The following is a 19,001-nucleotide window of genomic DNA, read 5'->3' as shown; positions in this document are numbered from 1 at the left end:
AAAGGTGAGAGGTCTATGTACTTCCCTTCTTCCACTGCCTAATCCCATAATTTATCATCATAATATAATGAAGAGAGGTTACACATCGATGGTATGCAGTTAGGCTGCGCAAATGAGAAGGAATCAATGGTCGACAACAACAGATCAACACAGTGTGCATCTTTTGTACCCAAATCCCGAACAGTGTATTGGTTGACGGATGCAGTAGGACACATCGCCAGCACATCTCAATCGCCCAATCTTTATGGTGATCACTGATGCTTTTCCCTAATCACGGACAGTAGACCCGTGGGCCTCCCTCAATAGTTTGTTGATTAGCACGGATACTGCTTGGTGGTTTGTCGTCCTGATCGACGTGAACCGTGGTTGGCCTGCACACACATCGGGCAGCACGCATGAATTGACAAAACTGTCCCCTGCACATCGGCCGACGGAGAGAAACTAGCTAGGTAGCTAGTCGCCGTGCCCTGGCGAGCAGCCCCCCGCGCTGACGCGGCAGCAGGTTGGAGCGGCACAACGGGCACGTCATCTCGCCGACGTCGATCCACCGGTCGATGCAGCCTGTGTGGAAGGCGTGTGCGCAGTTGCCCAGCCGCCGAACTAAGTCCGTCGGCTCCAGCCGCTCTAGGCACACGCTGCACATGGACGTGCTCCCCTGCTCGGCGCTGCCCTGGCCGTCGTAGTCGTCGTCGTGGAGGCCCGCCGATGTAGCTGTGCTCTTTGAGGTCGAGAGCTGGGACGACCGCTCCGCCAGGTGCATGACGAACTCGACTGTCGGCAGCCGCTGCTTCACCGTCTCCGGAGGCGTGTCGTCGCGGTTGGGACGATGGCGGCGGCCGTTGATGAGCGGCGCGTGGTCCTCGGGGACGTAGGGGAACTCGTAGAGGCCGAGGAGGCAGAGCACCAGCACCACGGCCAGCGCGGTTGCGTGGAGGAACTTGAACACGGCGGCGACGGGGCGGGGAAGCGCGTTGCAGTAGCACACCAGCGGGAAGGTCATCGCGCACGCGCGCGCGGCCGGCCTGCCGGCGAGAGGGGTCGATCACGGCGCGAATGGAAGCGGACAGATAGACACGCCGTGCGCGGTGCGTGCCGAGTCGGATCCGGTGGGCAGAATGGGATAGGTTACGAAAAGACCGAGGAGGGAAAGCGGCTCGTTTTATCGTGTCTCGTCCATGTCCAGGAGGAAAAGGTATGCCGTTGCGGCGTGGCTGTCGCGCGCTACAGCCTACAGAGTTTCGTGCGCGCAACGCCGTCGATCGCGGCCGTACCATCGGTGCAGCTCGCGGTACCGATCCATCGACGTGTGGTACGGGGTCACTGTGGCTCCTGTCCTGCTCCTGAGTCCTCCCTCGATCGCACGCGAAACGCGAGCCGGAATGGAAGGTGTCCAAAGTCGTCAGAGCACGTCCACATTCGTGTGGGTGAACTGGTGCATCCCACGGCTAGAACGCCTTCAGCCCTTCTTGTTTCCGGTTGGAACTTCTTCGTCGCTAATTAAAACCACGGTACTATCCTTCACGAGTTTAGCATGATCAGGGTTTTGGCAAGTCGTGCGCGCGATGTCACTCGGCGAGTTTGGCGGCCGGCCGGCAACGTTGACATGCATCATGCCTCGACCATATGCTTAGCTAGCTAGTTCCAACTTCCAAGTCTATACACTCTCTGGAACTATGCAAGTACGTAAGCTACGAGATTCCAGAGAAAGAAACCATTGAGCGGCTCCTGCACTGCTAGAAAAGATGGGGAGGGTCGGAGAGCTTTCTTTAGAGACCATGAAAGGGAGAAAAACAATATTTTAAGATCTTTCTTTTGTGCCAAAGGCAGTGTCATGCATCTATCTATCGCAAAAGATTATAGAGACGATTGCGTAGGTTTGCCACTTGCTGGCTAGATAATAAGCACAATAATAGCACTACACATAGTTGTGTAGATATAGGATTGAGTTGTACTTACTTTCTTTTTTGTACAAGAAAAAGTGGTGGTTCTAAATAAATTCGTACACGTCCAGGTCGAGGCGATCGCTACGTCGAGCCAGCCCAATAAGTTCAGTGAGAGAGATTCAAACAAAGTGCTTCCAAGTTGTACTCCCTGGAAGTTTACATGCTACACGCAGTTAGTTGTTGACTTCTTGTTTGACTCCCTGGCTCGTTGGAGGATTTTATTTCGAACATTCGAAATGATATTCTAAAGTTTCAAAAAACATATGAAAAGTAACTTATATATATATTTTTCGATATGGGAGCAAAGTAACTTATATATATGTAATGATTTAACTCTTAAGTTTGCAATATCTCAACTCAAAATACGTTGTTAAGCCACCAGTCCGAATTCCAACAATTATCCCATTAACTGAAACTAGCTGAATACTCCTGCGTGTAGAAACCTGTGATGGGGTTTCGTTTGCTCTGCAGGCAGGGGGCTTTTTACGGTAGGGACTATCAATTATTGACCGTTCAAGTAGGAGATCTAATGGTCTGAATTGATCAATACTTGTTGACTAAATGAGTAGTATTTTTTCACCAAAATACAGATTAGGCAGGTAAAAAAGAGACATGTATCTAATATAGGAAACTACCAGGAAGAGTGTATGCGTATCTTTACCTACAATGTTTATTCCAATAGATACGATGCATCAATAGTTCGTGAGATGCATGTACCGTATCAACTAGTGTGTATACCGCGGGCCACAACAAAAATCATCTTTTAAGGACATGCTTCATGGAGCTTCTTTTTGATATTCTTTGAAATTATCATTTATATTTTTGAAAAATTCTAACAAAAATACTAGATGTCGCCAACGACGTATTGCAAAAGGTCAACACAAAATAGTTTGTTTTTGGCCTAAATAAAAATAATAAATACTGATAAATCTGGTGGTTTCCGAATTTTGCACTAAACCCCGGATCTAGAAATTTGTAATTCTTATACAACCTAGACTACATAATATTTCGCTTTGATATTTGCGCACAGGTAGAAGTCATCATTATATACATCTAAGAATTTTTTCCAAATTTTCTAAAACTTCAAAATGTTGATTTTAAATTGATTAAAAAAGGGCTCCACGGGGAGCTCGTCGTCCCAAATGACGCACTCTGGCCATAGGGGGTATCACGGGCATTGATAACTGGCTGGACCAATATCAAGGGTGTCGGCGCGACCTTGTTGCTACTTGACCTGGCGTCACAGAGTCATAATTTGCTCCTTCGGGTTGATCACCCCCTTCGATACCTAGATCAACACTTCTGAGTACCCCATCGCCTAGATCGACAACTTCAAGGATATGTCGTCGTAGTCAAGAGTTTGGTTTGTACATCCCGTCGCCACATGTTGTCTTCTAGGTCGACACCTCCAAGCCCGATAATGACGCTGGACAGCTCGCCTCGTACAGTGTGCTAGCTGCCCGGCAGCATGGTCGCTGATTAATGTGCTATGTCCATGGTTCATGACCACATGGCCGCATCTAGTCCAACACTCCAACATCGATTTGGGTTCTTAATATTGTTTCCACTGAGCTTGAAATACCAGTACTACTGGTACTCTAGCAGCTTGTACATTTGCGTTACCAACAGTGCCACTTGCCTACACTTAGCTAGCAGACGTTGCAAGACCATGTTAACTGGTCAGGTCGAACATATTGCGACTTAGCAGGACGGTTGGGGCGGATAGGCGGCACGACGTCGTCTTGTATTTCAGGCAGTGCAGCTTGCCGCCGCCAAAGCACGTAGATGCAGCGCTAGCGTCGGTGCCTCGCACCACTTGCATGATACGTAATATTATTTTATTTTTTCACATGACTTGTATAATATGGTGGGATTTTATCCACCAATATGTGGTCTGTATCATTAAGTATCAAATTCTGACATGACATGATTGCACTTACCATAGTAGAAAATGAATAAAATCTCCATCATGATTTTTTCCTAGTAATTTGTCCAAAATATCCATAAAATCAACGGTAGATATTACTCAATACTACTAGTCCTATGGACTAGTAAATTGCACCGTAAAAACCCTCGCGGGCAGAGGTGAGGTGACTTCTGATGGGGTTTGCGACGCCGGCTGCCGGCTTGTTGCACCGTGGCAGCAGTCTTTACGGGCCCAATCCAGGTCTACCTGCCCTCAGCATCCACGATTTTAGCAAGAGGATATTATGATTTTTTTTTGGCGAATAAGAGGATATTACGATTGTTGTTCCTTGATTGGACCGTGCGGGATAACTCCACATGGTTAGGGGAATTTGAGAAGAGAGACAAGTAAGACCTTGTAATCATGCCGTGCTAAATGACACTTGACCCTCTAGTTCAACACAAACTCCTTCCTATTACCTCACATGGGCCGTTGTAGGAGTTAACATCCTAATCACAAGACTGGAAAACTGCACAAAACATTTATCACGTGTGAATATAACATATAATAGGTAAAATCAAATAATGCAAGTTCAAATGATTAGTGGACTTACTCCTATTTGTACCACCTGAGGAGACCGTACCAGGTCGAAAGCAGAGTGGAAAGTGAGAGTAGTACCTTCTAAGCAAATGTTAGCATACGGACTACCTCACATACCTTCCCTCTTGGTTACATCTTTATTTATTTATTCTTAGCAAATGCTAAGACCATGACATAAAGTCAGTAACATATTGTTCTTATGCAGTGTCACCAGAATAATATCCCTGTTAAAGAATGCTACCCAGAGTTAAATATGCATAAAATATAGCAAAAGTAGTAGTGTTAATAAATTTGTACATCCATCTGATAGGTAGAGATAAAATGCTTGCTACAGAAAAAGTAGTATTGCTAGCTAGAGGTAAATAAATAGATCTAATTAACACATTTGTACACCCGGCTTGCATAAATATATATTGGATCTGTCATATAACACAATAAAGTAAAGTATATTGGATATATTAATATAACACACAAAAAATTAAAAATATTTGTAAGTTTCAACAAAGTTACGAAAAATCTTGATGTACTTAGGGATGTATATGACAAGTGTGTAAAGTTCCCATATGAAAGACATTATACTCTCGGCTGCATGAAAATGACAAAAATATGGGTTTAATTATAGCGGACAATACACATTTTGAAAACCCTCCAAACTGTCATAAGTTTGTCATTTTTGTATAGCACAAATTATAATGAATTTCGTATTGAATCTTTACACAAATACATCCTTAACTACACCACAATTTGTTTTCAGAATTTTTCAAACTTGGAAATACCCGTTTCATGTTTTTAAAAGGAACTTGGTGTCGCTCAAACTCCAAATGGCGGGCCAAACAGGCCTCACATAAGCCTCTTCTCATACTATCATTGTGTGAACCTAACTGTTCCATGATGCACCAATTATTGTTTTCCTTAGGTACAACATTTCATGTTATCCTGTTCATAACTTTCTGTATAATCTAGCAAGTGCAGCTAAAGACATGACTTGTTTGATAAGTACCATGTTATAGGAAAGTCCTATTGATTGTTGCTTTCTTGACACCGCAAGAAAAAATGGTGGCTAGCCCGTGCCGTTACTTCGGCATGTCACATAAAAAAACATGTACTAAGGGGATTGAGTGCATTGGAGAATGTACAAAGTTATATTTGCATTTCAGCATCTCTTCTCCATTCAAGGTTATCTGAAAGAGAATTAAGTACTTTCTAGTCTTAAATATCAGAACATGATTAAAGAATCAGATCGTGGATATCTTCTCAAAATGTTTTTCTTTTGAATAATTACATTGAGCGAATGTGTGGATCTTACCTCATGTAGCAAAGGAGTTTCCATCTAATGACTATTTTAATCAATGGTGGATAGCAACTACTCCATTGGATCTCTTTTAATTGATTCGGCTCTTTCATGTAAAGGGATGCATGTGCATTTCACAAATTTAATTCACACATGTGTCTCTTCGCCGACTTTCTCGGTCATCATCAATGGGCAACCTTTTGCGAGATTTCGCGGCAACAGAGGTATAAGGTAGGGTTGTCCTCTGTCTCCCTACTTATTTGTCCTCGCTATTAATGAATTGTCCATTACACTTCAAGAAGCTATGTCGGCTAACTCTCTTGCATGAATAACCTTAGGTCCAAACTGTCCAGATGATCTTTTGATATGTGGGCAAGCAATGGTGCAGGAAGCAACTCAAATGAAAATCATCCTCCAGACTTTCTGTTCAGCATCAGGACAAACACCTAATTGGTCAAAATCTGGAATTATCTTCAGTAAAAATGTCTCAGCTCCTATCATCCAATCTATCAAGAAGTCTTTCCTGTCCGTGACATTGATAGAAACTTCACTCATGTTGGGGGGATGGCCCTCGGTAGGCCAAAGGCATGGCAAGGTTGCCCTGCTTATCTGCTAAGATACCGGATTAAAGGTTGATCCGGATGACGAAGTTAAGATGGCGTGCGCCAAGGTAAAGTATACCGGTATCCCAGGAGGGGTATACCGGAATACGGTAAACATGATAGATGCCGGAGTACCGGCATAAGCTCAACTGTAGCATGTCGGCATTCTGGTCAAAAATTCCATCAAGGACCAGAGGACAAGGATGAGCGAAGCAAGTCAGCTTTAATCGAAGCCCTGAGGCTAAAGCAGAAGGTGACGAAAAAGGTACCGGACGAGGTCATCTCTTCCTCATTAAAGAGAAGACCGGTGTCATCAAGGCCAAAGAAGCTTTATAAAGTAGCTTAGCTCATCCTAGATTCCATTAGGGTTTATCCCTTGTAAGCCACCCTCTCCCCTATATAAGGAGAGGGAGCACACCCCTGCGCGGGACAGATCATTGGGCAATAGAGAGAAATAGAGCAGGATAGATGTGCTCACCTTGTAATCCGTACGTTCTTCAACCTCTGGCCAAGGCCAAGTTCATCAAATAGATACCGGGATTCCTTCCCAAATCCTCTCCCTTGTTACCAAAACCCTTCCCCGAATCCTCTAGCGCACATTCGGCCCCAACTTAAGCCATCCTATGGCATGTGTCTGTTCACCACGACGATAACCCAGCTAGGCAATCCTCTCATCTTGCCAGGGAAGTGTAGGACGACAGCCTACAACTTTATTCTTGATAAGTTCAAATACAAACTTAGCAGTTGCAAAGCAGACAAACTCTCTCATGCTGCAAGACTCACTCTCATAAAATCAGTTTTCTCTTCTATTCCAGTTTACTACATGTCCAATATTCTCTTCACAAAGAAATTTATTGCCAAGCTAACTGCCATCATTCGAAACTTCTGGTGGACGAGAGTTAGAGAGGAAACAAATTCAAAAGCCCTTTGCCTTAGAGCTTGGAAAGATATATGCACACTGAAAGATGAAGGCGGGTTAGGTATTCGTAATATCAAAGCCATGAATCAGGATCTTATCCTTATGGCAGCTTGGAGAATTGTTGATCAACCGAACGAGCTACTTCACGCAGTGCTGAAAGCCAAATATTTTCCCGACTCCTCCATTTGGCGCCCAAAACCCAATACCCCTAAGTCAGCCTTCTGGACCTCAATTCTCAAAGTTCTACCAATACTCAAAGACCACTCCTTCTACCAGATCACCGCCAGCCACATTTCTATTTGGAGCTCCCCCTGGTGTCAACATTGGTACACTATCTATGACAATCTCATCGTGCAACATGATCACTTTGTTTATCGTGCCCAGGTCAAGGATCTCTGGCTCCCTAACCATAAGGCTTGGAACAACCAGCTCATTGATGCGATTTTTTAGGTACCTATGGCAAATATCATCAAGCAAACAAAAATCATCTCCTCACAGGATAACAATATTCTATGTTGGAAACTCACTTCCTCAGGTAAATGTAACACAAAAAGTGCTTACCGTGCTTGTCTTCAAAGACTACAGGAACTAGGTGAGCCAAAGCCAAGTCAAGTTCACCATGTCACGGTCCAACTCCTGAAGTAAATTTGGAGAAATAAATATATAACCCCGAGAGTGCAAGCCTTTGGATGGAGATTTTTTAGAAAAGCTTTACCTACATGTGCAAGAGCTGGTAAATACTCCACTCACATTAGTAAGCTTTGTTCAAGATGTGGTCTTGAAGATGATATACACCTTTTCTTTACTTGTAATTTTGCTAGAGCTGCTTGGTTTATAAGATCTAATTATCTCATTGTTAATTGTGACTCCCTTTCTCAAATCATTGTGAATTTGTTGAACATGAATCATCCTCATGCTTCCTTGCCGAATATACTAACATTTTATGTGGTGCCTTTGGAAATCTAGAAACGATCATTTATTTGGCAGGAAAGAATTCAGCACATGGCACATGCAATTGAGAAAACTTGGAATTGTCCGCTACGCTTCATACTTGTTCTTTGCAGGAACATGAATCCAGCCAACAAATCCGTGACGGCACAAGATCACAACCTGAAGCTCAACCTGGAAGCACGATCAAAACTGACTTATCAATTACAGTACCCAAACTGTACTCGGTTGCGGCGTGGAAGGCTCGTAAGATCCCAGGTGCAGCGGACGGAATGTCTACAAGGCTTGGTGTTTTCTGTCAGTATCACCAGGGCAGTATACAATGTTAGAATAACCATTCAGGCCTCTTCTTCGTCCACGTCTCCATTGCAGGCTGAAACTTTGGCACTACTTCTTGCTGCAAGGGCTGCAAGTCTTCTCCAGCTGCACCATGCTAATTTCCTCACGGACAATCAATCACTTGCAAGAGCAGCAGTGGCGAGTTCGATAACCGATCCTCAGGTTCTATGTGAAATTTGACCACACATTGCAATCTTCAAGCAGGTCTCACAGGAGCTGGCAGCCTGGCACCTACGGTTTATCATATTAGCAGGTCTCTGAATGTTGTTGCACACAACTGCACACAACAGGCCATCAGACAAGTTCAGTCTGAGCCTATATTCCGATGTAGTAATTCAGCTCATTCAAGTGGCACTTGCCCTGCTATTTTACAGCTTCACAATCTTAATTTCCAAGGTATTGTAATGCACACTGTAATGTGTTTTTGAGCTGAATAAATTTGGCGCCTCCGGCGCCTCTCCTTGTTCCAAAGAAAAAAGATTAAACCATTGTCATCTGAATGGGCTCAAGAACGTGGGCTCCATGTTGGAGGCCTTTTTACAACTACTTTACTAAAGCCCTAGTTTGCTACGCGGCACGCCGGCACATGAGTACCATTACAGTCTACAAGTGCCTGTGTAGGTAAAGTGCTTCTACACGCGGAGTACTACGGTGTACATGTACGCATCGGTGTGTCGCCCTCTATTCAGTGACGAGATTGAGATGTTTCCATCCTCCCTCCTACGGTGTACATGTACTAAGGTTTCCATCAAGACATGCGTGGCACTGCTTCATGCCAACCGCTCCACGCCGTTGGTAGCGTCGGCGTGCGGCACAGCGGACATGTGCCGGTCTCCCCGCCGGCGATCCAAGATTCGATGCACGCGGCGTGGAACGCGTGCGAGCAGTTGCGCAGCTCCGCGACCTGCAGGTGCCCTCCCACGTCCTCCAGCCCCGACATGCAAATCGCGCAGATCGCCTCGCTTACATCGTCGTCGTCTGCTTCGCCATCTCCCGCCGATGCAACCCGCTGCCGCCTGTGCTGCGGAGCCGCCGACGACCGCTTCTTCATGCGCGATGAGCTGGGCTCCCGGAACGCCGCCTCCATGAGGCGCTCCATCGCCGCAGTGTCCATAAGCTCAGTCCAAGGCTCCTCCGGCAGCATCTCGCCTTGCAACGAGACGATGCCGAGGCGGTCAAGGACGACCGCCGCGACGAAGCGGAGGTACTCTAGGAGGTGCTGGAGGGCCAGGAGATTTCGTCGCAACAGAAGATCACTGCAGGAAAGGTCCATGGTGGTAACTCGGCAACCCTGAGCTGCTCGTACGCACTAACGACTCTGCAACAGAGGCGTCTTTATAGTTCGCCATTTCCAAGTACGTTTGGTGCTACGATGCATCAAGGGGGTCGCTGGTTGGGTTGGGTGGCTGTCAATTTGACAATTGGTTGGCGTCCACAATATTTCCCTGATGAAAGTTAAGCTAATTTAAGAGCACCCATGCTTTGTTCGACACGTACGCGTTCTTCCGTGGATGCTCCTTGTGCAGTCACTTGGGGCTACGTTGGGTTTTCTTCTTCGTTGCCGAGCCGTCATCCTCATAGTGTGACACTGTGAGTGTGCAGCGTCAGCCTTCTTTCGAGCGAACCTCCGTTTTCTTCTCTCTTTGCTAATAAAGTTTGTTTCCTGTAAAAACAAAAAGAACGTCCATCCGCATAGTGAATTGAGAAAGGCCGGCGCTTGGGCAGTGGGCAATATGTGGCAAGAGCGAGCTTCAGGTCGAGCCGGCAGCTCCTCCCTGGCGCTCGGGCACTGTTGTTTTGGAAGCTCATATTTAATGCATTTTGCGTTGGTTAGCAAGCATGCGCGCACCATCCCGGTTCTTTGGGCTTGGCCCATTTACTGATTCAATAATCCTACACCTACGGAATGGATCTTACTGGCAGTTCTTACGGACTGACGTGGAGCCCCGCAGTTGGTGGTGATTTCTATCATCCCTTAAATTGTGGAGCAGCCTCCTGTTTTTTTCCCCAACCGGCTGTGTACGTGGGTGTCCGTAAGATGTGTTTTTGTAAAATATGCCCGTAGGTGTAGCATTACTCTTACTGATTAAGTCCTTTGGTGTTTGTTTGGTTCCTTGACGTTATTGGTTTGCGCACTGGTACTTGGCGGATCCTATACACCGACCAGGTCGGTGTATAGTGATCACCGCACACCCTTTGTGGGTTATGGGCCTAGCCATTATATCTCTGCCTTGGGTTTTTCTGTTCTGGTTTTTTTCCATTTGATGTGGTTTCTTCGTTTTTTTTAAGTTTTCTGTTGGTTTTTCAGTTTTTTTTTCTGTTTTCCTTTTTCTGTTTTTCTTTTTTTCTTGTTTTATATTTTTGATTAAAAATAATGTTTGAAAATTTTCATTTTGAAAAATGTTCAAATAAAAAATGATCATACTCGATATTTTGAACGAATTTTGAGTTTTGAACAATTGTAGAAGTTGAACAAATTTCGAAATTTGAATGAATTTCGAATTTTGAATGAATTTATAATTTTAAAATTTGAACAATTTTAGAAGTTGAACGAGTTTTGAAATTTGAATGAATTTCGAATTTTGAACGGATTTTGAAATTTTGACCGAATTTTGAGTTTTGAGCAAATTTCAATTTTTCAAACAGATTTTAAATTTTGAACGATTCTCGAATTTTAAATAAATTCTTAATTTTGAACAATTTAAAATCGTACATTTCTAAAATCTATATACAGAAAATTTTGAACAAAATTTGAAAACAGAAAAAGAAATAAAAAAACGTTAGTTTTAAAAAACAGAACTTAAATAGAATGTATTTCTCCGCTTTGGGTTATCTTATATTCCTATGAAGACGTATTTCTCCGCTTTGGATTCAAGTTTTTCAGGTTGTAACTTCTTTACATAAGCTTTGTAGCTCCAAAATTTAAGGAACGACAACTTAGGTTTCTTACCAAAGCACAATTCATACAGTGTCATTTCAACGGATTTAGATGGTGCCCTATTTAAAGTGAATGCGGTTGTCTCTAATGCATAACCCCAAAACGATAACGGCAAATCGGTAAGAGACATCATAGACCGAACCATATCTAAGAGAGCTTGATTACGACGTTCGGACACACCATTGCGCTGTGCTGTTCCCGGCGGTGTCAACTGTGAAAGTATTCCACATTTCTTTAAATGCATGCCAAACTCGTAACTTAGATATTCACCTCCGCGATCAGAACGCATCAACTTAATCTTCTTGTTACGCTGATTTTCTACTTCACTTTGGAATTCCTTAAACTTCTCGAAAGTTTCGGACTTATGTTTCATAAAGTAGATATACCCATATCTACTCAGATCATCCGTGAAGGTAAGAACATAACGATAACCACCGTGCGAAGTTGCACTCATTGGACCGCACACATCGGTATGTATTATTTCCAATAAGTCTGTAGCTCGCTCCATTATGCCAGAGAATGGAGTCTTAGTCATTTTACCCATTAGACATGCTTCGCATCTAGTAAGTGATTCAAAATCAAGTGATTCAAGAATTCCATCGGAATGGAGTTTTTTCATGCGCTTCACTCCAATGTGACCAAGACGACAGTGCCACATATATGTAGAATTATCATTTAATTTAATTCGTTTAGCATCAATATTATGAACATGTGTATCACTACTATCGAGATTTAAAAAGAATAAACCATTCATCTTAGGTGCATGGTCATAAAAGATATTATTCATATAAATATAACAACCATTATTCTCTGACCTAAACGAATAACTGTCTTGCAATAAACAAGATCCAGATATAATGTTCATGCTTAACGCAGACACCAAATAAAAATTATTCAAATTTAAAACTAATCCCGAAGGTAGATGTAGAGGGAGCGTGCCGACGGCGATCACATCGACCTTGGATCCATTTCCAACGCGCACCGTCGCCTCGTCCCTCGCTAGTCTCTGTTTATTCCGCAGCTCCTGTTTCGAGTTACAAATGTGAGCAACCAAACCAGTATCAAATACCCAGACACTACTTCAATTACTTGTGAGATAGACACCAATAACATGTATATCAAATATACCTTTCTTCTTGACTTGGCCGCTCTTCAGATCAGCCAGGTACTTGGGGAATTACGCTTCCACTGCCCATCACCATTGCAGTAATAGTACACAGTATCAGGCTTAGGGCCATCCTTGGGTTTCTTACCGCCCTTCCTGAAACTGGTGGTCTTGTTGACCATCAACACTTGGTGCTCTTTCTTTATCTCCTCTTCAGCAGTTTTCAGCATGGAGAAGAGTTCAAGCAACTCCTTGTTCATGTTCTGCATGTTGTACTTCATCACGAAGTTCTTATAACTAGGTGGCAGTGATTGGAGGACACGATGAATACCCAACTGGTTAGGAATCACTATTCCCAAGTCATTGAGCTTCTTCGCGTGCCCAGACATCTTGAGCACGTGCTCACTAACGGAGCTACCCTCTTCCATCTTACAACCAAAGAACTGTTCAGAGGCTTCATAGCTTTCCACGGCCGCATGAGTTTCAAATATTGCTTTGAGCTCACGGACTATCTAACAAGGGTCATGGTTTTCAAAACGCTTCTGAAGCTCTGCCTCTAGGCCGTACAGAAGGGCACACTGAACTGTGGAGTATTGAGTCCTTCGAGTGAGGTAAACATTTTTTACATCATCGGGTGCAGTTTCTGCAGGTGGGGCACCTAGTGGTGCATCGAGCACATAGAGCAGTTGTCCAGCAGTGAGGATAATCCTCACATTACGGATCCATTCCATAAAGTTGCTTCCATTATTCTTAAGGTTTTCTTTCTCTAGGAACTGATTAAAATTGACGGTGGGGGCCGCCATGTTCTACAACATATTTGCAAAGAGTTTAGACTAAGTTTATGATAAATTGAGTTCATTTTAATTATTAAATTAACTAGGTGAACTCCCACTCAAAACAACATCCCTCACGTTGCCTTAGTGATTACACGAACCAAATCCACTACACCAAGTCCGATCTTCACGAGAGAAGATGTAGCTTTAAAGGCGAACATTAAACATGTTCATCATATCATTCATATGACTCATGCTCTACCTTTCGGTATCCCGTGTTCCAAGACCATGTCTGTAAATGCTAGGCTCGTCAAGTTTAACCTTATTTTTTGCATGTGCAAATCTGGCTTGCACACGTTGTATGCACACGTAGAATCTATAACACCCGATCATCACGTGATGCTTCGAAACGACGAGTCTTAGAAACGGTGCATACTAAGGAAGAACACTTTATTATCTTGATATTTAGTGAGAGGGATCATCTTATAATGCTACCGTCGCGATCTAAGCAAAATAAGATGCATAAAGGATTAACATCACATGCAATTCATAATATGTGATATGATATGGCCTTTCTTCTTGTGCTTTTGATATCCATCTCCAAAGCACGAACATGATATCCATCATCCCTACCACGGCGTCAAGGTCAGTGGAGCCGCTTCATGGTTGTCCATCACTAATAGCAATTATAACAAATACTTGAAATAAAGCTATTACATGATGAATAGACACTCATGTCTTAACAAATTTAAAGACAACCATTAGGCTCATGTCGGTTGCCATAATACAATAATGATCATCTCATACATCAAATATAGTCACAATCACATAGCCATATCACATCACATGCCCCTGCGAAAACAAGTTAGACGTCTCTAAAAAGTGTTTGCATGTTTTACGTGGTTTGGGGATTTCGAGTAAGATCCGATCTACCTACGAACAAGAACCACAACACTGATAGAAGTGTTGTCAAGTGCAGATTGTAAATTGGGTCTTGAATATGGTGGGAGAAACTGACACTCGCTATGCAATACAAGTTGCATGTCAAGCGTGGAGCAAGTATCATGAACGTGGTCATGTAAGGTTAGCCCGGGCCGCTTCATCCCCCCATCCCGCAAGTTGCAAAGTACATGAAAAGCAAGCAACAACAAAAGCATGAATGCCCACAAAACCATTGTGCTCTACTCGTGCAACAGATCTATGCATAGACACGGCTCTGATACCACTGTAGGGTTCGTTGCATAGAAAACAAAAAATTTATACCGCAAAGACGAATAAATCCAAGATCCAATCTATGGAAAAGCCAAGATCTAATCTATGAGATCGGAGCAACGAGAAATAAGAGAGACAAACGCTCGAAGATCCAAAGCCTTAACGAGATTAGATCTTGTGGTTGATGTAGACGATCGTTCCGGTGCTGCAATCCGACAGCACTTCCGTACTCGGTCACACGTACCGTGTCGATGACATCCTTCCTCTCCCTGTTCCAGCGGGAAGTGTAGGTGGTAGATCCCCTCGAAATTCCAGCAGCACGACGACGTGGTGGTGGTGGTGGTGGTGGAGGAGAAGATCCTGCAGGGTTTCGCCAAGCCGGTGCAAGAATAATGAGGAGGAGGAGAGGTGGCGGCTAGGGTTGGAGGGAAGGGTGGGCTGTGCCCCTGCCCCTCCCCTCTTTATATAGGGGTAGGCCCGGCTAGGGTTGCCTTTCCCCTCCTCCAATCCCTAGGGCCGACGCAAAGGAGAGGGGGGACTTGCCCCCCAAGTCTATCCCCCATTTAGGGTTTCCAAAACCGTACGTGGTTGGCCGGCCTGGGCCTCTGAGGCTTGGTGCGCCTGGCCCATTAGGGATGGGCTGCACCACCTCGGCTTAGGTGGCCCCTCTCGGGGTCGTGGGCCCATGGTTGGCCCCTCCGGAACCTTCTAGAAACTTCCCGGTCTTCCACCGAAAAATTCCTGAAATTTTCCGAACCCCGAAAAATAACTTTCCTTATATGAATATTATTCTCCAGACCATTCCGGACCTCCTCGTGATGTCCTGGATCACATCCGAGACTAAAAAAAATATTTTCTCTCCATCGCATATTTCATATCTACTGTACGACATCGAACCTTATGTGTGTCACCCTACAGTATGTGAACTATGTGGACATGATCGAGATTCCTCTTCGATCAATAACCAATAGCAGGACCTGGAGATCCATAATGTCTCCCAAATATTCAATGATAACTTAGTGATCGAATGAACCATTTACATACGATACCGATTCCCTTTGTCGCGCGATACTTTACTTATCTGAGGTTCGATCATCGGTATCTCTATACCTAGTTCAACCTCGTTACCGATAAGTACTCTTTACTTGTACCGTGGTATGCCATCCCTTGTGACCTTGTCACATGCTTGCAAGATAATTAGATGGCATTCCACCGAGAGGGCCCAGAGCATATATATCCGTCATCAGGATGGACAAATCCCACTCTTGATCCATGCCCTTCAACTCATACTCCCTGAATACTTAATCCTATCTTTATAACCACCCATTTATGAAGTGGCGTTTGATGTAATCAAAGTACCCATCTAATGTAAGCGATTTACATGATCTCATGGTCGAAGGGTGTGTGTCCATTATATCATTCTCCTAATGACATAAACTTGTTATTAACAACATCCAATGTTCATGATCAGAAAACCATAATCATCTATTAATCAACAAGCTAGTTTAACAAGAGGCTTACTAGGGACTCTTTTATGTTTACATAACACACATGTATTAATGTTTCCGGTTAATACATTTATTATTGCCTCTTGGGCATATCTCCAACAGGTACTATGATTAGGATATGGGTATTAATGGTTGTATATGTTCAAACTACTCCATCCTCTCTCATTTTCTTAAAAGAAACAACTTAGCTTACGACATACCAACTCGATAGTGGCTATTGGGCTGAATACCATTAAGTATGCCCCTCGGATGTAGGCCTTAGTCGCTGGAGCATGTTAGCAAATCTTCTTGTTCTTCCATAATTGATTTTCCCCATATGATCTACTTTGCTCTATGATGATAACACGTCTTAATAAAGACCAAATTACCGTATCCAATTGGTTGTATCCATAGACTCTCTCAACATGTTGTGCAGTGAGATTAAACTACGTGTGTACCCAATATATAACTAGAATAATAAATTGTAGAAAATAGAAAACTTTGCTTGTTAAATACTATATCCTTAACACAATTATGCAGGTCACAACATAAAGTGCAAGCTTTCACCGGTTGAATGCTTAAGTTTTTTACTAATCCCCAAAAGCTGAATGTGAAACATATTTGAGATGCTAGATGGAGGAAGTAGGTCGAGGGTACTAAAACAACCTTCCATATGACCTGAGAAAAGAACAATAGGAAAAAAGATACTAAATTATCTTATGCACGTTATAATATTAGCATTTCTTGAACCATTCAAATTTTGTTTAGCCATATTACTTTGATTAAAATTACTCCTCAAAACAAGGTTCCAAATAAATATAATATTACTAACGGTTTTGCTAATTATAGAGTTAGATTAGAGTCCATTCAACTTCAGGAATGTTGGATTTGCATTGTGATTCGTGTGTCATGTGACTTGGAAAAGGGTTGCAATTGAGATATTTCCAAGTTACATATGGGTTGCAAGAAATAAAATTGTTTCGTACAAAAATAATTCCACGTAGTACGAAATCGTGGGATATAGTAACATATTTGAGACACTAGTTGGTGAAGGCATTTTAAAGGATGCACAAATAACCCTCCATATGACGCGAGCAAAAGGTCAAGAGGAAAAACAATGATGAATCGTGTCATTCTGGTTGCAATACCAATATTTCTTGGACCATTCTAATTGGGTTTAGTCGTATTGCTTTCATGGAGCTAATATTACTCACATGGCCACTTTCAATGAGGTAATTGGCTACCTTGGCTTGATAGAGCTACCAATCAAAGGAAGTGCATTCACCCGGAGCAATATGCAATCAGATCCTCTTCTGGAACAAATTGACTGGTTTTTCACTTCCCTTTCATAGACCATAAAATACCCCAACACTTCGGTAAATCCCTTGTCCCGATCCACCTCTGACCACGTGCCATGCGTGATCTCAGTTGGTACGTACATCCATTTCAAAGCCCAAGTTTTCCATTTTAAAAACCATTGGGTGAAAATGCCCGTTTTCATGGAGGTTGTCAGTAGAATTTGGGAGATTACTTGTCCAGGGGATAGTGCTAAATGTTTTTCAGCAAAATTTAAAATACTTCGTAAGGGCTTAAAAAGGTGGAGCACACGCATTTCAGTAATCAACAAAGTTATTGATAACTGCAATGCTATCATCCTCATGTTAGATGACTGAAGAAAAACAAGCTCTACACCTCTCTGGGTGGAACTTTTGGAGTATATCGTGAAGGACAGAATGCACCATCTCCTCAACTTCAAGAAAGAATACTAGAAAAAGCGTAGCACATCACGCTAGGCTAGAGTGGGCAATGACAACACCACTTAATTTCACTCTATGGCCACGGTTGGCTACAGAAGAAACACAATCTCTTCACTAACCAGACCAGGTGGTTCTGTAGCTATGGAACATCATGAGAAAGTAGGTATTTTCTGGCAAACTTACAGAGATCGTCTTGGCTGCTCCACTTGCATTGATGCTTCTTTTGATATCTCCCAGTAAATCCACCCTTGATAATCTCGGTGACTTGTTTTCTCCCTTCTCACATGATGAGATTGACAAGGTGGCTGCTCCTTACCCTCTGAAAAATCCTTGGGTCCTGATAGTTTGACCGGTCTATTTGTTAAGACATGTTGGCCGATCATCCATTTTGAATTTTACAGATTATTTCATGAGTTTTGGGAAGGTAGTGCAGAGTATAAATGATGCATTCATCACTCTGGTGCCAAAAGTTCAGTCCCCGGAAAGCCCAAATTATTATCGTCCAATTTCCTTGTTGAATATCAGTCTTAAAATTCTCACCAAGCTTCGTGCTAACCATCTTCAGCTGAAGATCCTAAACCTTGTGCATGCCAATCAGTACGGTTTGTTAAGAGCAGAACCATACAAGATTGCGTTGCTTGGGCGTATGAATACATTCATCAGTGCAAACAATCAAGAAGGGAGACAATTATTTTAAAACTTGATTTTGCTAAATCCTTCGACACAGTTGAACACCAAGCTATATTGAATATTCTTCGATGCTGGGGTTTTGATGATAAATGGTTGGGTTGGGTACAAGCAGTTTTCTCCACTGGTTTCTCCTTGGTGCTTCTCAATAGCATTCATGGAAAGAAATTTCCTTGTCGTCGAGGGGTTTGATGACCCACAAGTATAGGGGATCGCAACAGTCTTCGAGGGAAGTAAAACCTAATTTATTGATTCGACACAAGGGGAGCCAAAGAATATTTGTAAGCCTTAACAGCGGAGTTGTCAATTCAGCTGCACCTGGAAACAGACTTGCTCGCAAGAGTTTATCAGTAGCAATAGTTCTATAGCAGTAGCAGTAGTGAAATAGAAGCAGCAGTGTAATAATGATAGCAGTAGTGATTATAGTAAACATCAGGATTAAAATACTGTAGGCATAGGGATGGATGAACGGGCGCTGCATGGATAAGATAACT

At 43.2% G+C, this 19,001-nt stretch overlaps 1 protein-coding gene across 1 annotated transcript; it reads right to left on the bottom strand.

Annotated features, from left to right (window-relative positions):
• Positions 1-445: 445 nt before the first annotated feature.
• LOC124669475 (RING-H2 finger protein ATL63-like) lies at positions 446-1,000 on the bottom strand. The gene has a single exon (XM_047206094.1). The coding sequence runs from the start codon at positions 998-1,000 to the stop codon at positions 446-448; it is 555 nt and encodes a 184-aa protein (XP_047062050.1).
• Between the last annotated feature and the right edge of the window lie 18,001 nt (positions 1,001-19,001).

The sequence above is a fragment of the Lolium rigidum genome, chromosome 7 (genome assembly GCF_022539505.1).
Source record: "Lolium rigidum isolate FL_2022 chromosome 7, APGP_CSIRO_Lrig_0.1, whole genome shotgun sequence".
Lineage (NCBI taxonomy): Eukaryota > Viridiplantae > Streptophyta > Magnoliopsida > Poales > Poaceae > Lolium > Lolium rigidum.
Note: the sequence above shows the minus strand (reverse complement) of the source record. Positions and strands in the feature narration are given on the sequence as shown.

What these genes read in the sequence shown, in the direction of transcription:
- LOC124669475 (XM_047206094.1), bottom strand. Translation starts at nt 1,000, where the DNA reads ATGACCTTCCCGCTGGTGTGCTACTGCAACGCGCTTCCCCGCCCCGTC.